This window comes from Podarcis muralis, chromosome 2 (assembly GCF_964188315.1).
Source record: "Podarcis muralis chromosome 2, rPodMur119.hap1.1, whole genome shotgun sequence".
Taxonomy (NCBI): Eukaryota; Metazoa; Chordata; class Lepidosauria; order Squamata; family Lacertidae; genus Podarcis; species Podarcis muralis.
The window spans coordinates 113665668-113679327 of NC_135656.1; the positions used below are offsets into that span (position 1 = coordinate 113665668).

General features: G+C 46.0%; 2 protein-coding genes across 2 annotated transcripts in view; both read right to left on the minus strand.

Moving 5' to 3' along the window:
• The window catches only part of LOC144325930 (uncharacterized), a 93490-nt gene that overhangs the window by 25278 nt on the left and 54552 nt on the right, over positions 1-13660 (minus strand). The gene's annotated exons all lie outside the window — the stretch shown is intronic.
• LOC144326056 (uncharacterized) overlaps positions 2889-13660 on the minus strand; it is a 36775-nt gene continuing 26003 nt past the window's right edge. The window contains exon 3 of the mRNA XM_077921806.1: positions 2889-5889. Coding sequence (XP_077777932.1) covers positions 4151-5889 — 1739 coding nt within the window. The 3' untranslated portion in view covers positions 2889-4150. The remainder of the gene's footprint in view (positions 5890-13660) is intronic.

The following is a 13660-nucleotide window of genomic DNA, read 5'->3' on the forward strand; positions in this document are numbered from 1 at the left end:
GTAATCCGAATAATTTAAATTGTATTCAAATAAGATATCCAATTATGGTTGTTTCCCAAAAAAGAGGGGGGGGGGATTTCTTCCAAAATAAAAACAAAAATATAACTATAATCCGAATAGTTTTAATTTATTTTATATCTTCTGATTTCAAATCAAAAAATTGGTTCTATATTATCTGTTTAAAGTTCCAAAGCCAGGTCCAAATTATTTTCTGTTTAATAGTCCAGACGGTATTTCAAAGGAAATATAAATATTTGAGAGGGTAGGTTTTTTATAATTCCAAGCAGGGCATTCCACAAAAATATGGGGAACATGAAACTAAGTATTCCTTCCACCTCAGTAATACTCCATTAACAAAGAAAAATCCTGAAAAACAAGTTGTAGTATCTCATTCTATCCACTAGGGAGCTCCAATCCACAATTAAGTAATTTAAATAATTGTCAATTAACTTAAGTTAAATTTTCCAATTCAATTTTGCCAGATTTAATTTTCATTTTTTTAAAAATTTAAAGTGGGGGGAAACCAAAATCACCCAAAAAAGGAAAGTGGAAAAATATATTATTTCTTTCTTCTCTGCCACTGTAGCCTTTCTGCTAAGTTAAAATGGAGTCGGAAGCTCTTCTCCTGGTGTAACAAGTTTATTGTGAAAGTAGATGTGGGAAAACAATTCAATCCTCATATATCCTCCGTTGCATCTAAGACTTCTGCTTGCCACAATAGTAACCTTCTGTTCCCCCTTTGCTTTTCCACCTCTTTAAATTCTCAATAATGGTTACTTTTAAACTTTTAACTTAGTTTCTAAAAGTTAGGGAGAAACGGAAACAATAGCGGCTAGCTATTCACTTTCGCTTTCTGGCTCTGCTTGCAATGCTGCGTCTGCGCTGATTCCAGATGACAGCTGAACTTGAAATCTTCTCCTTTCCACGAGTCTCTTTGTCTTGCGGTTTTTTCGTCTTGCGAAGCAAGCCCATTAGCGGCTTAGCACTATTAGCGGCTTAGCGGATCAGCTGATAAGCGGCTTAGCGGATCAGCTGATAAGCGGCTTAGCGGAGCAGCTGTTAAGCGGCTTAGCGGATCAGCTGATAAGCGGCTTAGCGGCTTGGGGAAAAGGGGGGGAAAGGAAAAAAAAGCCCGCAGGAACTCACAATACATTTTTGTCTTGCGAAGTAAGCCCATAGGAAATTCATTTTGCGAAGCACCTCCAAAACGGAAAACCCTTTCGTCTAGCAGGTTTTCCGTCTTGCGAGGCATTCGTCTTGCGGGGCACCACTGTATTTCGGAACTTCCCTTAATGTCTCTTCAATCGAATTGTAATTATTTTAAGTCCGAATTTCTTAAATTTAAGAGCAAAGCGCTGTTCCTTGCAAGCTCGGGGCTTCACTATTCGGCTGTAGCAATGGCTTCCCGATAGCCTGCTATCCCGTACTGCCACGCTCTTCACCCCTTTCCGAGGTTACCTGGCAGCCGGACAGGCAGCTTTTAGGCACTGCTGGGAACCTGACCCTCTGGACACCCCCCAGAGGTTTAAGAGGGGATTTTTTTGCCCTAAAACCCCCATTTTCTGTCCGAAATAGCCAGGGTTCCTTTCCCAGAGAAATCCCTCGCTTGCTCAACCGGAAGTTCCTCAGTAAAGAATTTTTTTATACAGAAATCTCCTGGACAGAAGTCTCCCTGTTTGCATTCTAGGGAGGCCTCAGCCTCTGTCTACCTTATTGCACACTCATTACACACAATGTCTTTTGCCATGTCCTGTATTCTCCTCAAAGAAACACTCCAGAGACACAGGAACAGTGAGATGATGCAGCAGCAGCAGCAGCAGCAGCAGCTTGACAGATTAGCTGGGGATTTTGATCCAGAAAAGGAGCAGAGGTGGAAAGGTTAAGCAGAATCCCCCCCCCCCCATGTTGCCCTTAGGTGTGCTCAGTCTTCACCTGCTTCATGACTCCACCTGGCATGAGAAAGAAGGATGGAGCTCCAGGAAACAGGAAGTGGTCCTTCAACCACCCAGGACATCTCACCATCACAGACATATCCAGTCTCCTGCTGGGGAGTCAAGAGTGGCCCTGGGATGGCATAGAGAGGAGGGGAAGGGGCCAGGAACAGAAGGAATGGCAGGGCTCCAGATGCTCCCTTGGACACCCCCCTCCCTTGACACCAAGGGGAGCTCCTTTTCTGGGGCTGAAAGCATTGGCATGGAGGTTTGATTTTTGTCAGGACTGCAAGGAAGGGGGGAAAGGAAACCTAAAACACACCCACCCATGGACACACTGGAGACTGAATGAAAATAGGCCTGTCTGAAGGAATAGCTACTGGAGAGCATAATGTGGGGTGTAGCTGTAATGCTCACCTGCCTCCCTGGACTGGTCTTTTCTTGGGGTCAGGGAGCTGAGGTGGTCGATCAACATGAATTTCCCAGGTTACCTTTCCTTCTACTCAGCTATTCCAGCTCTTGTCCCCCCCCCACATTTCTTTATGGAGGGGCAAAGGCTATGCACTTTGTATAGATGTAACTACAACCAACACCTGGTATCTTCTGGGTGCACCAAGGTGGCCTCCTTCTGCATTGTCAACAAGTGACAACTGTCATGGAACAATCCCCAGTGTCTCTGCAGAAAATTTTACTGATGGGCTTGTAGGGGCAGGGGACAGAGGCAGTCTGCTAGGTGGATAGGGTTGTGGGATAGAAATGTCAATGACCAAAGACTGAACTGGAATAAATGTGTAACCTGCCTCAAGATTCTTTGTGGTTCTTTTGTGCTTTCACATTAACTAAATCTGCTGCAAAACAACAACAGAAATGGAATGAGCTGGAAGAACTTGACGAAAAAATAGGATTTTTTTAAAAATAAACAATAGACTGGCAAAAATAAGAGAAATAATAGAAATACTTAAATGCCTCGATTAATATTAATGAAATAAAAGAAGGAATTGTGACTTCTAAGAATGGTAAAGTCCCCGGTACACATGGTATTTCTATAATGAATTACAAAAAATTGGAAGAGACAATATTACCGGTATTAGAAAAAATAATGAACAAAATTTTAGGAGGAGGACATGTGCCAGAATAATGGCAAGAGGCCCTAATTACATTGATACTGAAATATGGATCCAATTTAGAGTAAATTAAAAATTATACACCAATCTCACTTCTAAATTCAGATTATAAATTATTTGCAAACATTTTAGCCAATAAATTGAAAAAGATCCTAGCAAGATTCATAAAGAAAGATTAATAAAGATTAATAAAGTCAGGCTTACTATGGAGAAGACAAATTTACAGCAACGTAAGGTTGGTAGTAGATACAATAGAATACCTAGAAATGAGACGAGATAAAAAGGCAGCCCTGATCTTGGTGGATGCGGAGAAAGCATTGGATAATGCTTCAGGGGCATTCATGCAAAAAACTTTGGAAATGATGAGTTTGGGTGAGAAAATATGTAGTGGTATAAAAGCGATTTATATTTCCCAAAAGGTCAGACTAATTATAAATGGTAAAACATCAGAAGCTTTTAATATCTCTTAAGGGAACAAGACAGGGCTGCCCTCTTTCTCCTCTCCTCTTTATCACACTTCCGGAAGTGTTTTTGAGAGCAGTAAGAGAAGACCCTAGAATAGAAGGAATTAAAGTTGGACGAAAGGGCCTATAAGGTCAGAGCCTTCGCAGACAATCTAATAATTCCAACAGAAAACCCTCTAGAGCAGCGGTTCTCAACCTGTGGGTCCCCAGATGTTGTTGGACTACAACTCCCATCATCCCTGAGCTCTGGCATTGCTAGCTAGGGGTGATGGGAGTTGTATTTCAGCAACATCTGGGGGCCCACAGGTTGAGAAAGCTGCTCTAGAAAGTTCTATACAGTGGTACCTTGGGTTACAAATGCTTCAGCTTACATAAGCTTCAGGTTACAGCCTGTGCTAACCCAAAAATAGTACCTCGGGTTAAGAACTTTGTTACAGGATTAGAATGGAAATCGTGTGGTGGCGGCGTGACGGCAGCAGGAGGCCCGAATAGCTAAAGTGGTGCTTCAGGTTAAGAACAGTTTCAGGTTAAGAATACACCTCTGGAACGAATTAAGTACTTAACCCGAGGTACCACTGTATTAAGACCTCCCCATGTAAATTAGTGGATATTTCCTAAGGTTCCATATTGACTAAAGCTTCTCCGCTGTGTGAGTATGCCAATGTAATGTAAGTTTATCCTTCCTGTTGAAGCTTTTTCCACATTCAGTACATTTAAATGGTTTCTCCCCCGTGTGAGTTCGCTGGTGTATTCTAAGGTGTCCACTTTTACTGAAGCTCTTTCCACATTCAATACATTTAAATGGTTTCTCCTCTATGTGAGTTTGTAGATGTCTTCTAAGTGTTACATTTTGACTGAAGCTCTTTCCACATTCAATACATTCAAATGGTTTCTCCCCTGTGTGAGTTCGTTGGTGTATTCTAAGGTGTCCACTTCTACTGAAGCTCTTTCCACATTCAATACATTTAAATGGTTTCTCCCCCGTGTGAATTCGTTGATGTATTCTAAGGTATCCATTTTGACTGAAGCTGTTTCCACATTCAAGACATGCAAATGGTTTCTCCCCCATGTGAGTTCGTTGATGTCTTCTAAGGTGTCCACTGTCACTAAAGCTCTTTCCACATTCAAAACATTTAAATGGTTTTTCCCCCGTGTGAGTTCGTTGATGTATTCTAAGGTATCTATTTTGACTGAAGCTGTTTCCACATTCAATACATGCAAATGGTTTCTCCCCCGTGTGAGTTCGTTGGTGTACTCTAAGGTGTCCACTTCTACTGAAGCTCTTTCCACATTCAAAACATTTAAATGGTTTCTCCTCCGTGTGAGTTAGTTGATGTATTCTAAGTGCTCCACTTTGACTGAAGCTGTTTCCACATTCAGTACATTTAAATGGTTTCTCCCCCGTGTGAGTTAGTTGATGTCTTCTAAGGTGTTCACTTCTACCGAAGCTCTTTCCACATTCAATACATTTAAATTGTTTCTCCTCTGTATGAGTTCGTTGATGTCTTCTAAGTGTTCCACTTCTACAGAAGCTCTTTCCACATTCAATACATTTAAATGGTTTCTCCCCCATGTGACTTCTAAGGTCTCCACTCTTACTGAAGCCCTTTCCACATGCAATACTTTTAAATGGTTTCTCCTCTATGTGAGATTGTAGATGCCTTCTAAGTGCTCCACTTTCACTGAAGCTCCTTCCACATTCAATACATGCAAATGGTTTCTCCCCCGTGTGAGTTCGTTGGTGTATTCTAAGTGTTGCATATTGACTGAAGCTCTTTCCACATTCAATACATGCAAATGGTTTCTCCCCCGTATGAGTTCGTTGGTGTATTCTAAGTGTTCCATATCGACCAAAGCACTTTCCACATTCAGTACATTCAAATGGTTTTTCCCCTGTGTGAGTTCGTTGGTGTATTCTAAGGTTTCCATTTTGACTGAAGCACTTTCCACATTCAATACATTTAAATGGTTTCTCCTCTGTGTGAGTTCGTTGATGTATTCTAAGGTGTCCACTTCTACTGAAGCTCTTTCCACATTCCATACATTCAAATGGTTTCTCCCTTGTGTGAGTTTGTTGATGTGTTCTAAGTGTTCCATTTCGACTGAAGCACTTTCCACATTCAGTACATTCAAATGGTTTCCCCCCTGTGTGAGTTCCTTGATGTTTTCTAAGAGTTCCATTTTCCTTGATGCTCTTTCGATAGTCAGTACATTTAAATGGTTTCTCCTCTATGTGAATTCTTTGATGTGTCCTCAGTCTTCCACTATGACTAAAGCACATCCCACATTCCATGCATTTAAACTGTTTCTTTGTTCTTCCCAATGAATTTGCAGATGGCTCCATAGGATTCTGGCCATCATCTTCCTCACCTGTTTAGGAGGGGGGAGGAAGGGGAAGAGAATCCTGTTAAGACTTACAATAAAGAAACTGAACACACGTCAATCCAAATATGCACCTTCTCCTATTTTAACACTGTCCCATTTCTCTATTGTCCTCTCTATGTTCCAAAGTTTTAGGAATGCAGATGAGATAATGGCAACAACACATGATCACTTCATTCACACTTAATAAACTGCATTATTTTATAATCAATGGTGGAATTGGCTTCTTAGACACATCTCTGTATTTCTCTTTTCCCAGGGAGGAAATGATCACTGGATCGAGTAGCAGTCTCTCCTATGTCTAAGAAGTAAAACTTTAGTGTTACTATGTCACATGTAACTGTAAAATTATTGCACTAGATTAGAACAGGCACCCCCAAACTTTGCCCTCCAGATGTTTTGGGACTACAATTCCCATCATCCCTGACCACTGGTCCTGTTAGCTAGGGATGATGGGGGTTGTAGTCCCAAAACATCTGGAGGGCCAAGTTTGGGGATGCCTGTATTAGAACATAAGAAGAGTCTGCTCGACTGGGCAAAGGCCCACCTAGTCCAGCATCCTGTTCTCACAGTGGCCAGCTAGATGCCTGTGGGAAACCAGCAAGCGGGATTTGAGTACAAGAGCCCTCTGCCTTCCTGTGCTTTCCAGGAACTAGTATTAAGAAGCATTATTGCCTAGGACTGTGAGGGCAGAGCACAGACATCAGTCTAATCCTCTTTTTCAAGCTATCCAAATTGTTGGCCATCAATGTCTCCTGTAGGATGGAGGTCCATAGATTAAAAAAGCAGAAATACAACCAAAAACGCTTTCGGACCACAACTCAATAATTCTTGAACTAAAAGGCGAGAAAAATACTCCATTTAGAGTATTGATCATATTTTGGACAATAGAATGAAAGGTGTTTTAGCAGAAAAAAATCATCACTATCAGGCCTGCTTTCTACCAGGACGTCAGATAAAGGAGAATATAAGGAATATAATTGAAATTATTGAATATTTGTAAGAAATTAGGAAAAAGCGGCCTTAATGTTTATAGATGCTGAAAAGGCTTTTGATAATGTTTCATGGGCTTTTATGAAAAAGATAAAAGAAAAAATGAATTTTGATGAAGCATTTGGGAGAGTAATTGATGCAATTTATTTTTACCAACAGTCTATGCTGATTGTTAATAAGGTTATAATAGAAAAGTGTAAAATAATGAAGGGGACAAGACAAGGATATCCCCTATCACCATTATTATTTATTTTGGTATTGGAGGCCCTGGCGAGAGAGAAAAAGTGGAGAAATTAATTACAGGATTAATAGTAGAAAATAAAGTATATAAATTAAAAGCTTTTACAGTTCACCTTGTAATTACAGTAAAGGATCCCATAAATACTCCACTGAAGGGGGTAGAAAAGATACAGGACTTCGGTCAGGCCGGAGGCTTTAAACTAAACAAGAATAATACTAGTGTGATGGGATGATGAGCTGCTTGTGCGTAAAATGCAATTCCCTCAGAGTTTGATCAGGTTTTCAAACCTCTGCCTGTGACGGAGCCCCTCCGGCATGGCTGCGTCAGTCGCTAGCAGAATCCGAAAGTGGTTGCTTTCGGAAACGTTTCCAACATAAAAGCTCCTTAACGGAAACACGTCTTCTGGACTCTCGGCGTGACAGTTTCCGGCGAGGAGTGGGTGTCCCTATAGGAGGTCCTGAGACCTCCCCACTGTTTTCGCTGGAAGCGTCTCTGAGCCATCCCTCCGACTCACTTTCCCTTGGAGTTCCCTCTCTCCCCCTACTGGTTCCCTCTTCAGCTGCTACGTCTCTCTCAACCTCAGTGAGCCTTTGCACCTCCTGTCCTTCCGATGGCAGTTCCCTGACATCCACCTCCCCTCCAGGGCCCCCTTCACCCCCTCCCGTCTCCTCCCCTATGGGCGGTGAGGAGGTAAAACCCCTGAAAGAACCTCCCTCATCTTCCGAAGTCTCGAACACTTCCCTCCACTTGTTGCTGTCCCTGGTCTCTCGGTACTCCTCGTCATCGGAGTCCATTCCCTCTTCCAACTCCGAATCCGCGAATCCTTCCAGTTCCTCTTCCTCGTCGGTGATGCCGAAATACTCCCTCCTAAACCTTGCTACAGGCTGAGGTTTCCTCGGGAATCTTTGGTGGAACGTTTCTATTAAAACCTCGTCATTGACCTCCCCTGCAGTCACCCAGGTGTTTTCTGACTCCGGTTCCCCTTCCCACGCCACCAAATACTCCACCTGATTTCCCTTCCACCTGGAATCGAGAATTTCCGCTACATGGTTGCTGCTTTCCCTTTCTTCCAAGGCGGGTTCCCTGGCGTGCTCCCCTTCACGTCCCCCCCTGTACGGTGACAGTAACGACCTGTGGAACACTGGGTGCAATTTCATGTGGTTGGGCAACCGGAGTTTGAAAGCCACTGGGTTGACCTGCTGAATGACCTCAAAGGGTCCCAATCTTTTGGGTCTCAATTTCTTACAACCCCCTTTGAACGGCAACCCTTGGGTTGACAGCCACACTTGATCCCCCACCCTTATGGTTTCACCTTCCCTTCTGTTCTTGTCTGCCTGCTTCTTATATTGTGCCTTGGCCCTTTCTAAGTTGAGCCGGAGCTGATGATGGATCGCTTCCATCTCTTCTACAAAATGCTCGGCCGCTGGGACGCCCCATCTCTCCCCTCCATCCCCTGGAAATGCCCTGGGGTGACACCTGTAATTAGCCAAAAAGGGGCTCATCCCTGTGGACACATTCTCCGCATTATTGTAGGCAAATTCTGCCAGCGCCAACTTTTCGACCCAATCGTTCTCTCTGTCATTGACATAACACCTCAGATATTGTTGGAGGATGCCATTTGCTCTTTCTGCCTGCCCGTTGGTTTCAGGGTGCCAGGCAGTCGAAAAATTGACTTCCACGTGCAGCAAGCTCATGAGCTTCCTCCAGAACCTGGAAGTAAATTGTTTGCCCCGGTCTGAGATCACCCTCAAGGGGGCGCCGTGCAACCTAAAGATGTGTTCTACAAACAACTTCGCGGTTTCTTCTGCTGTGACTGCATGTGAGCATGCTACAAAGTGGCACATCTTAGTTAACAGGTCTACTACTACCATGATGGCTGTTTTCCCCTTGGACTTCGGCAGATCCGTCATAAAATCTATCGATACCGCTTTCCAAGGCCGTTCTGGCGTGGGTAATGGTTCTAATAACCCTGCCGGCGCCCTTCTTTCCCCTTTGGCTCGCTGACATTGGTCACACCCTCTTACATACTCCCTTACATCTTCCCTCACCTTGGGCCACCAAAATTCCCTGGTAACCAACCACATGGTCTTGTGTTGCCCAAAATGTCCCGCCGTGGGGCTATCGTGCAACTGCTTGAGTACTCTCCCCCTCAATTCACCTTCGGGTATATACAGTGCCCCTTTGTAATACAATGCCCCATTTCTTTCCTCAAAACCTCCGGGGCTCTCGCCCTCCCCCCTGAGACCTCTGAGCTTATCCTGGGCATATTCATCATTTTCCGTTTCCTCTACCAGTTCTCGTTGCCCCACCAGCGCCGCCCCACACACCCAGCGGTCCTCAGGGATGACATGTCTCTCTTCGATTGCCCCCTCCCCCTCCAAATACTCTGGTTTGCGTGAGAGAGCGTCCGCCCTGACGTTTTCTGGGCCTGGCACATAACAAATTTCAAAGTGGAATTTGGAGAATTCCTGTGCCCATCTCACTTGTCGTTGGTTGAGCACTCGAGCCGTTCTCCAATACTCTAAATTCTTGTGGTCGGTGCACACTTGCACCTTGTGTTGTGCCCCAATTAATAAATGTCTCCACCTCCGGAACGCTTCGTGAATGGCGAGTAGTTCCCTGTCATACACCGTGTAGTTCCTCTCGGATTTATTCAGCTTCCGCGAGAAGAAGGCACACGGTCTCCACTCCGACGTACTCCTCCCCGGTTGAAGAAGCACCGCCCCTACCGCCCGGTCGGACGCATCGGTTTCCACTCTCATGGGTTTTCGTAAATCCACATGCAGAAGTTGTTCTTCCGAGGCGAAAGCCCTTTTCAGTTCTTCAAATGCTCGCTCCGCCTCCGCCGTCCAAACAAATTTCTTCTTGCTGCTGAGGCAGTCGGTGATGGGCGCCATCAAGTGGGCAAAGTTCTTGATGAACTTCCGATAAAAGTTCCCAAACCCCAGGAATCTTTGCACATCCTTCTTGGTCTTCGGTGTCTTCCATTCCAGTACCGCTTGGACCTTGCCTGGATCCATGGCCAATCCCTTGTCTGACAAGCGGTACCCCAGGAATTCCACCTCCTTGGTATGAAACTGACACTTCTCCAGTTTCACCCACAGCTGCTTGGCTTGCAGCCTGCCCAACACTTCTCGAACGTCCCTCACATGCTGCTCCTCATCCTCCAAATACACCAACACGTCGTCTAAAAAGGCCACACAATTCTTGTAGAGCAAAGGTCCCAGGACGTGGTTCATAAAGGCTTGAAAGCACGCCGAGCCTGCTTGTAGACCGAAGGGCATAACGAGGTATTCAAAGGCTCCCAAAGGGGTGAACATGGTGGTCTTCCATTCATCCCCCTTCCTTATGCGTATCAGGTTGTACGCCCCCCGCAGGTCCAGTTTTGTAAAAATCTTTCCCTTCCTCACCCTGGTCAAAATGTCATCAATTCGGGGCATGGGGAAAGCCAGGGGTTCCGACACTGCATTCAGGGCCCTAAAGTCCACTACAAGCCTCGGCTTATCTGTGTTTTTTTTTGTCCACAAAAAACACTGGGCTGCCCCCCACCGCTCGGGACTCTCTGATGAAACCTCGTTTCAGGTTTTTGTCAATGAACTCCCTCAACTCCTGCATCTCCCTGTCTGACATGGCGTACAGCTTGCCCACTGGGAGTTGGGCCCCAGGGAGTAGATTGATTTGACAGTCAAAGGGTCTATGCGGCGGCAGTTTGTCTGCTTCCCTTTCGCTGAATACGTTGCTCAGATCTGCGTATTGCGGGGGCACCTTCCCTTTATCCGTTACTTCCATCCCGGCTAGGGTGACTCTGGCTCCTCCCGGAACCATCCCCTCTTTGCAGTGTTCTAGGCAATGCGCTGACCCAAAGGAGACCACCCTCTGATGCCAGCCCACTAGCGGATCGTGTAGCACCAGCCAGCTCATCCCCAAAATGATGGGAGCTCCTCCCAAGGTGGCCACATTAAACGCTATCCGTTCGGTGTGCCTTGCCACCCTCATTATCATCGGGACAGTCTGTTGGCTAACTTCTCCTCCCAACAGCTCTCTGCCGTCAATCGTGGTCACCTGCAAGGGGTTACTTAAAGGGATGGTCTGTATCTGGTGCTCAGCTGCAAACTCCTTACTCATGAAATTACAGGAGCTGCCTGAATCCAAAAGCGCCTTGATCTTTAGTGGGTGTCCGTTTGGCAGCTCTAGTAACACCTCTATCACTAAAGCAGGTCTGGGAGGTTCCGGCGTGGGCACTTTCACTGCTCTTTGGCCTGGCTGCTGTGCCCCGACGGTGGCAGCCAGGCGTTGGCTTTTACTTGCTCCTTGCCTTCCTCCTCTTTTCCCCCAACAGCTCCTGCCATCCCTTTCTTTGTGGGCAGACTCTGGCAAAGTGACCTGGCTGTTGGCAGAGATAACATTTCTTGGCGCTCTTCCCCTCCTTCTTCCCCCCTTCACTGGGATTTGAAACTGCGCGCGCCCGCGCTGTTCCAATTTCCATCGGCTCTGCCGGCGGAAAAGGTGGCTCTGGAATGTCTGGAATGCGGAAATCCCTCCAACGTTCCCCTTTCCCTTCCCGCTTTTCCAAAGCCCTCGCCTCCTGGCGTGCTCCTATGGTCAGCGCGGATTTGGTCAGCTGGTCCATAGACTCCGCCCTGGGTGCCCGGGAAAGTTCATCTTTCACCGCCGAAGAAAGCCCCTCTTCGAAAAGCATCTGGATGGGTTCCGCCGCTAGATCCCACCCCAACTTATGGATCAGCATGGTAAACTCAGTCCAGTACTCACGGACAGATCGGCTCCCCTGTTTGCAAGCCATTAACTGCCTTCACACCACTCCCTGCTCAATGTCGCTGGAAAACATCAGGTCCATGGCGCGAAAAAACTTCCTCGTGTCCTTTAGGATCTCATTATTCACTGCCATCAGGGGTCTAACCCAGTCCTTCGCTCCCGATTCGAGATGGCCAATCACAAAAGCCACTCGCGATTCCTCGTCGGGGAAGTCATCAAACTGCAGGTTGAGAGCATATTGCATCTCTGTTCTAAAGGCATGATAGTTCCTGGGATCCCCCCCAAACTTCTGCACCAATCCTGGCACCTTTCTGGCGAGCGGGGTGGTTTTTCCCTTTTCTGCATCCTGAGCCCTCCTCTCCTCAAGCCTCGCCGTTTGCAGCGCAAGCTGGATCTCCAACGCCCTGTACCTTTCTTCCAGGCTTGGACCCCCTCCAGCTGCTCCTGCTCCTCTGGTTCCGGCTGGGTCGCTCATGATGCCTCTCCCGATTCGAGATGGCCAATCACAAAAGCCACTCGTGATTCCTCGTCGGGGAAGTCATCAAACTGCAGGTTGAGAGCATATTGCATCTCTGTTCTAAAGGCATGATAGTTCCTGGGATCCCCCCCAAACTTCTGCACCAATCCTGGCACTTTTCTGGCGAGCGGGGTGGTTTTTCCCTTTTCTGCATCCTGAGCCCTCCTCTCCTCAAGCCTCGCCGTTTGCAGCGCAAGCTGGATCTCCAACGCCCTGTACCTTTCTTCCAGGCTTGGACCCCCTCCAGCTGCTCCTGCTCCTCCGGTTCCGGCTGGGTCGCTCATGATGCCTCTCCCTGCACAAGCTGGCTTTCGATGACTTTCGGATTGCTGTGATGGGATGATGAGTTGCTTGTGCGTAAAATGCAATTCCCTCAGAGTTTGATCAGGTTTTCAAACCTCTGCCTGTGATGGAGCCCCTCCGGCATGGCTGCGTCAGTCGCTAGCAGAATCCGAAAGTGGTTGCTTTCGGAAACGTTTCCAACATAAAAGCTCCTTAACGGAAACACGTCTTCTGGACTCTCGGCGTGACAGTTTCCGGCGAGGAGTGGGTGTCCCTATAGGAGGTCCTGAGACCTCCCCACTGTTTTCGCTGGAAGCGTCTCTGAGCCATCCCTCCGACTCACTTTCCCTTGGAGTTCCCTCTCTCCCCCTACTGGTTCCCTCTTCAGCTGCTACGTCTCTCTCAACCTCAGTGAGCCTTTGCACCTCCTGTCCTTCCGATGGCAGTTCCCTGACAACTAGGTTTTTGGTAAAAAACACAATGAAGCAAGACCAAAAGGAATTTCAACAGAAACAGAGTTAGTTATACATAACAAAGTCAAATACTGACAGATATACAGCTAAGAATATTAATATTTTTAAAGACAATTACAAGAATGAGTGGAAAGAAATAAAAAGAGGTTTAGAGATATGGGGAAGAATGAATTTCTCATTTTGAGGAAGAATATCAGTAATAAAAATGAATGTATTGCCAAAAATGTTATTTTTATTCCAATCAGTCCAGGCAATAGGCAACGCAGGATGCTTTGAAAAATGGCAAGAAGATATATCTAGGTTTATCTGGAAAGGGAAGAAACCAAGGATAGAAAATAAATTATTAAGAGAGAGAGGAGGTTTCGCCCTGCCAGATTTGAAACTTTATTATGAAGCGTCCTGTATCTGCTAGAACTGGGAATGGATTACATTGGAAAACACAGATACTGTATTTTAGATCTGGAAGGACACAAATAATGG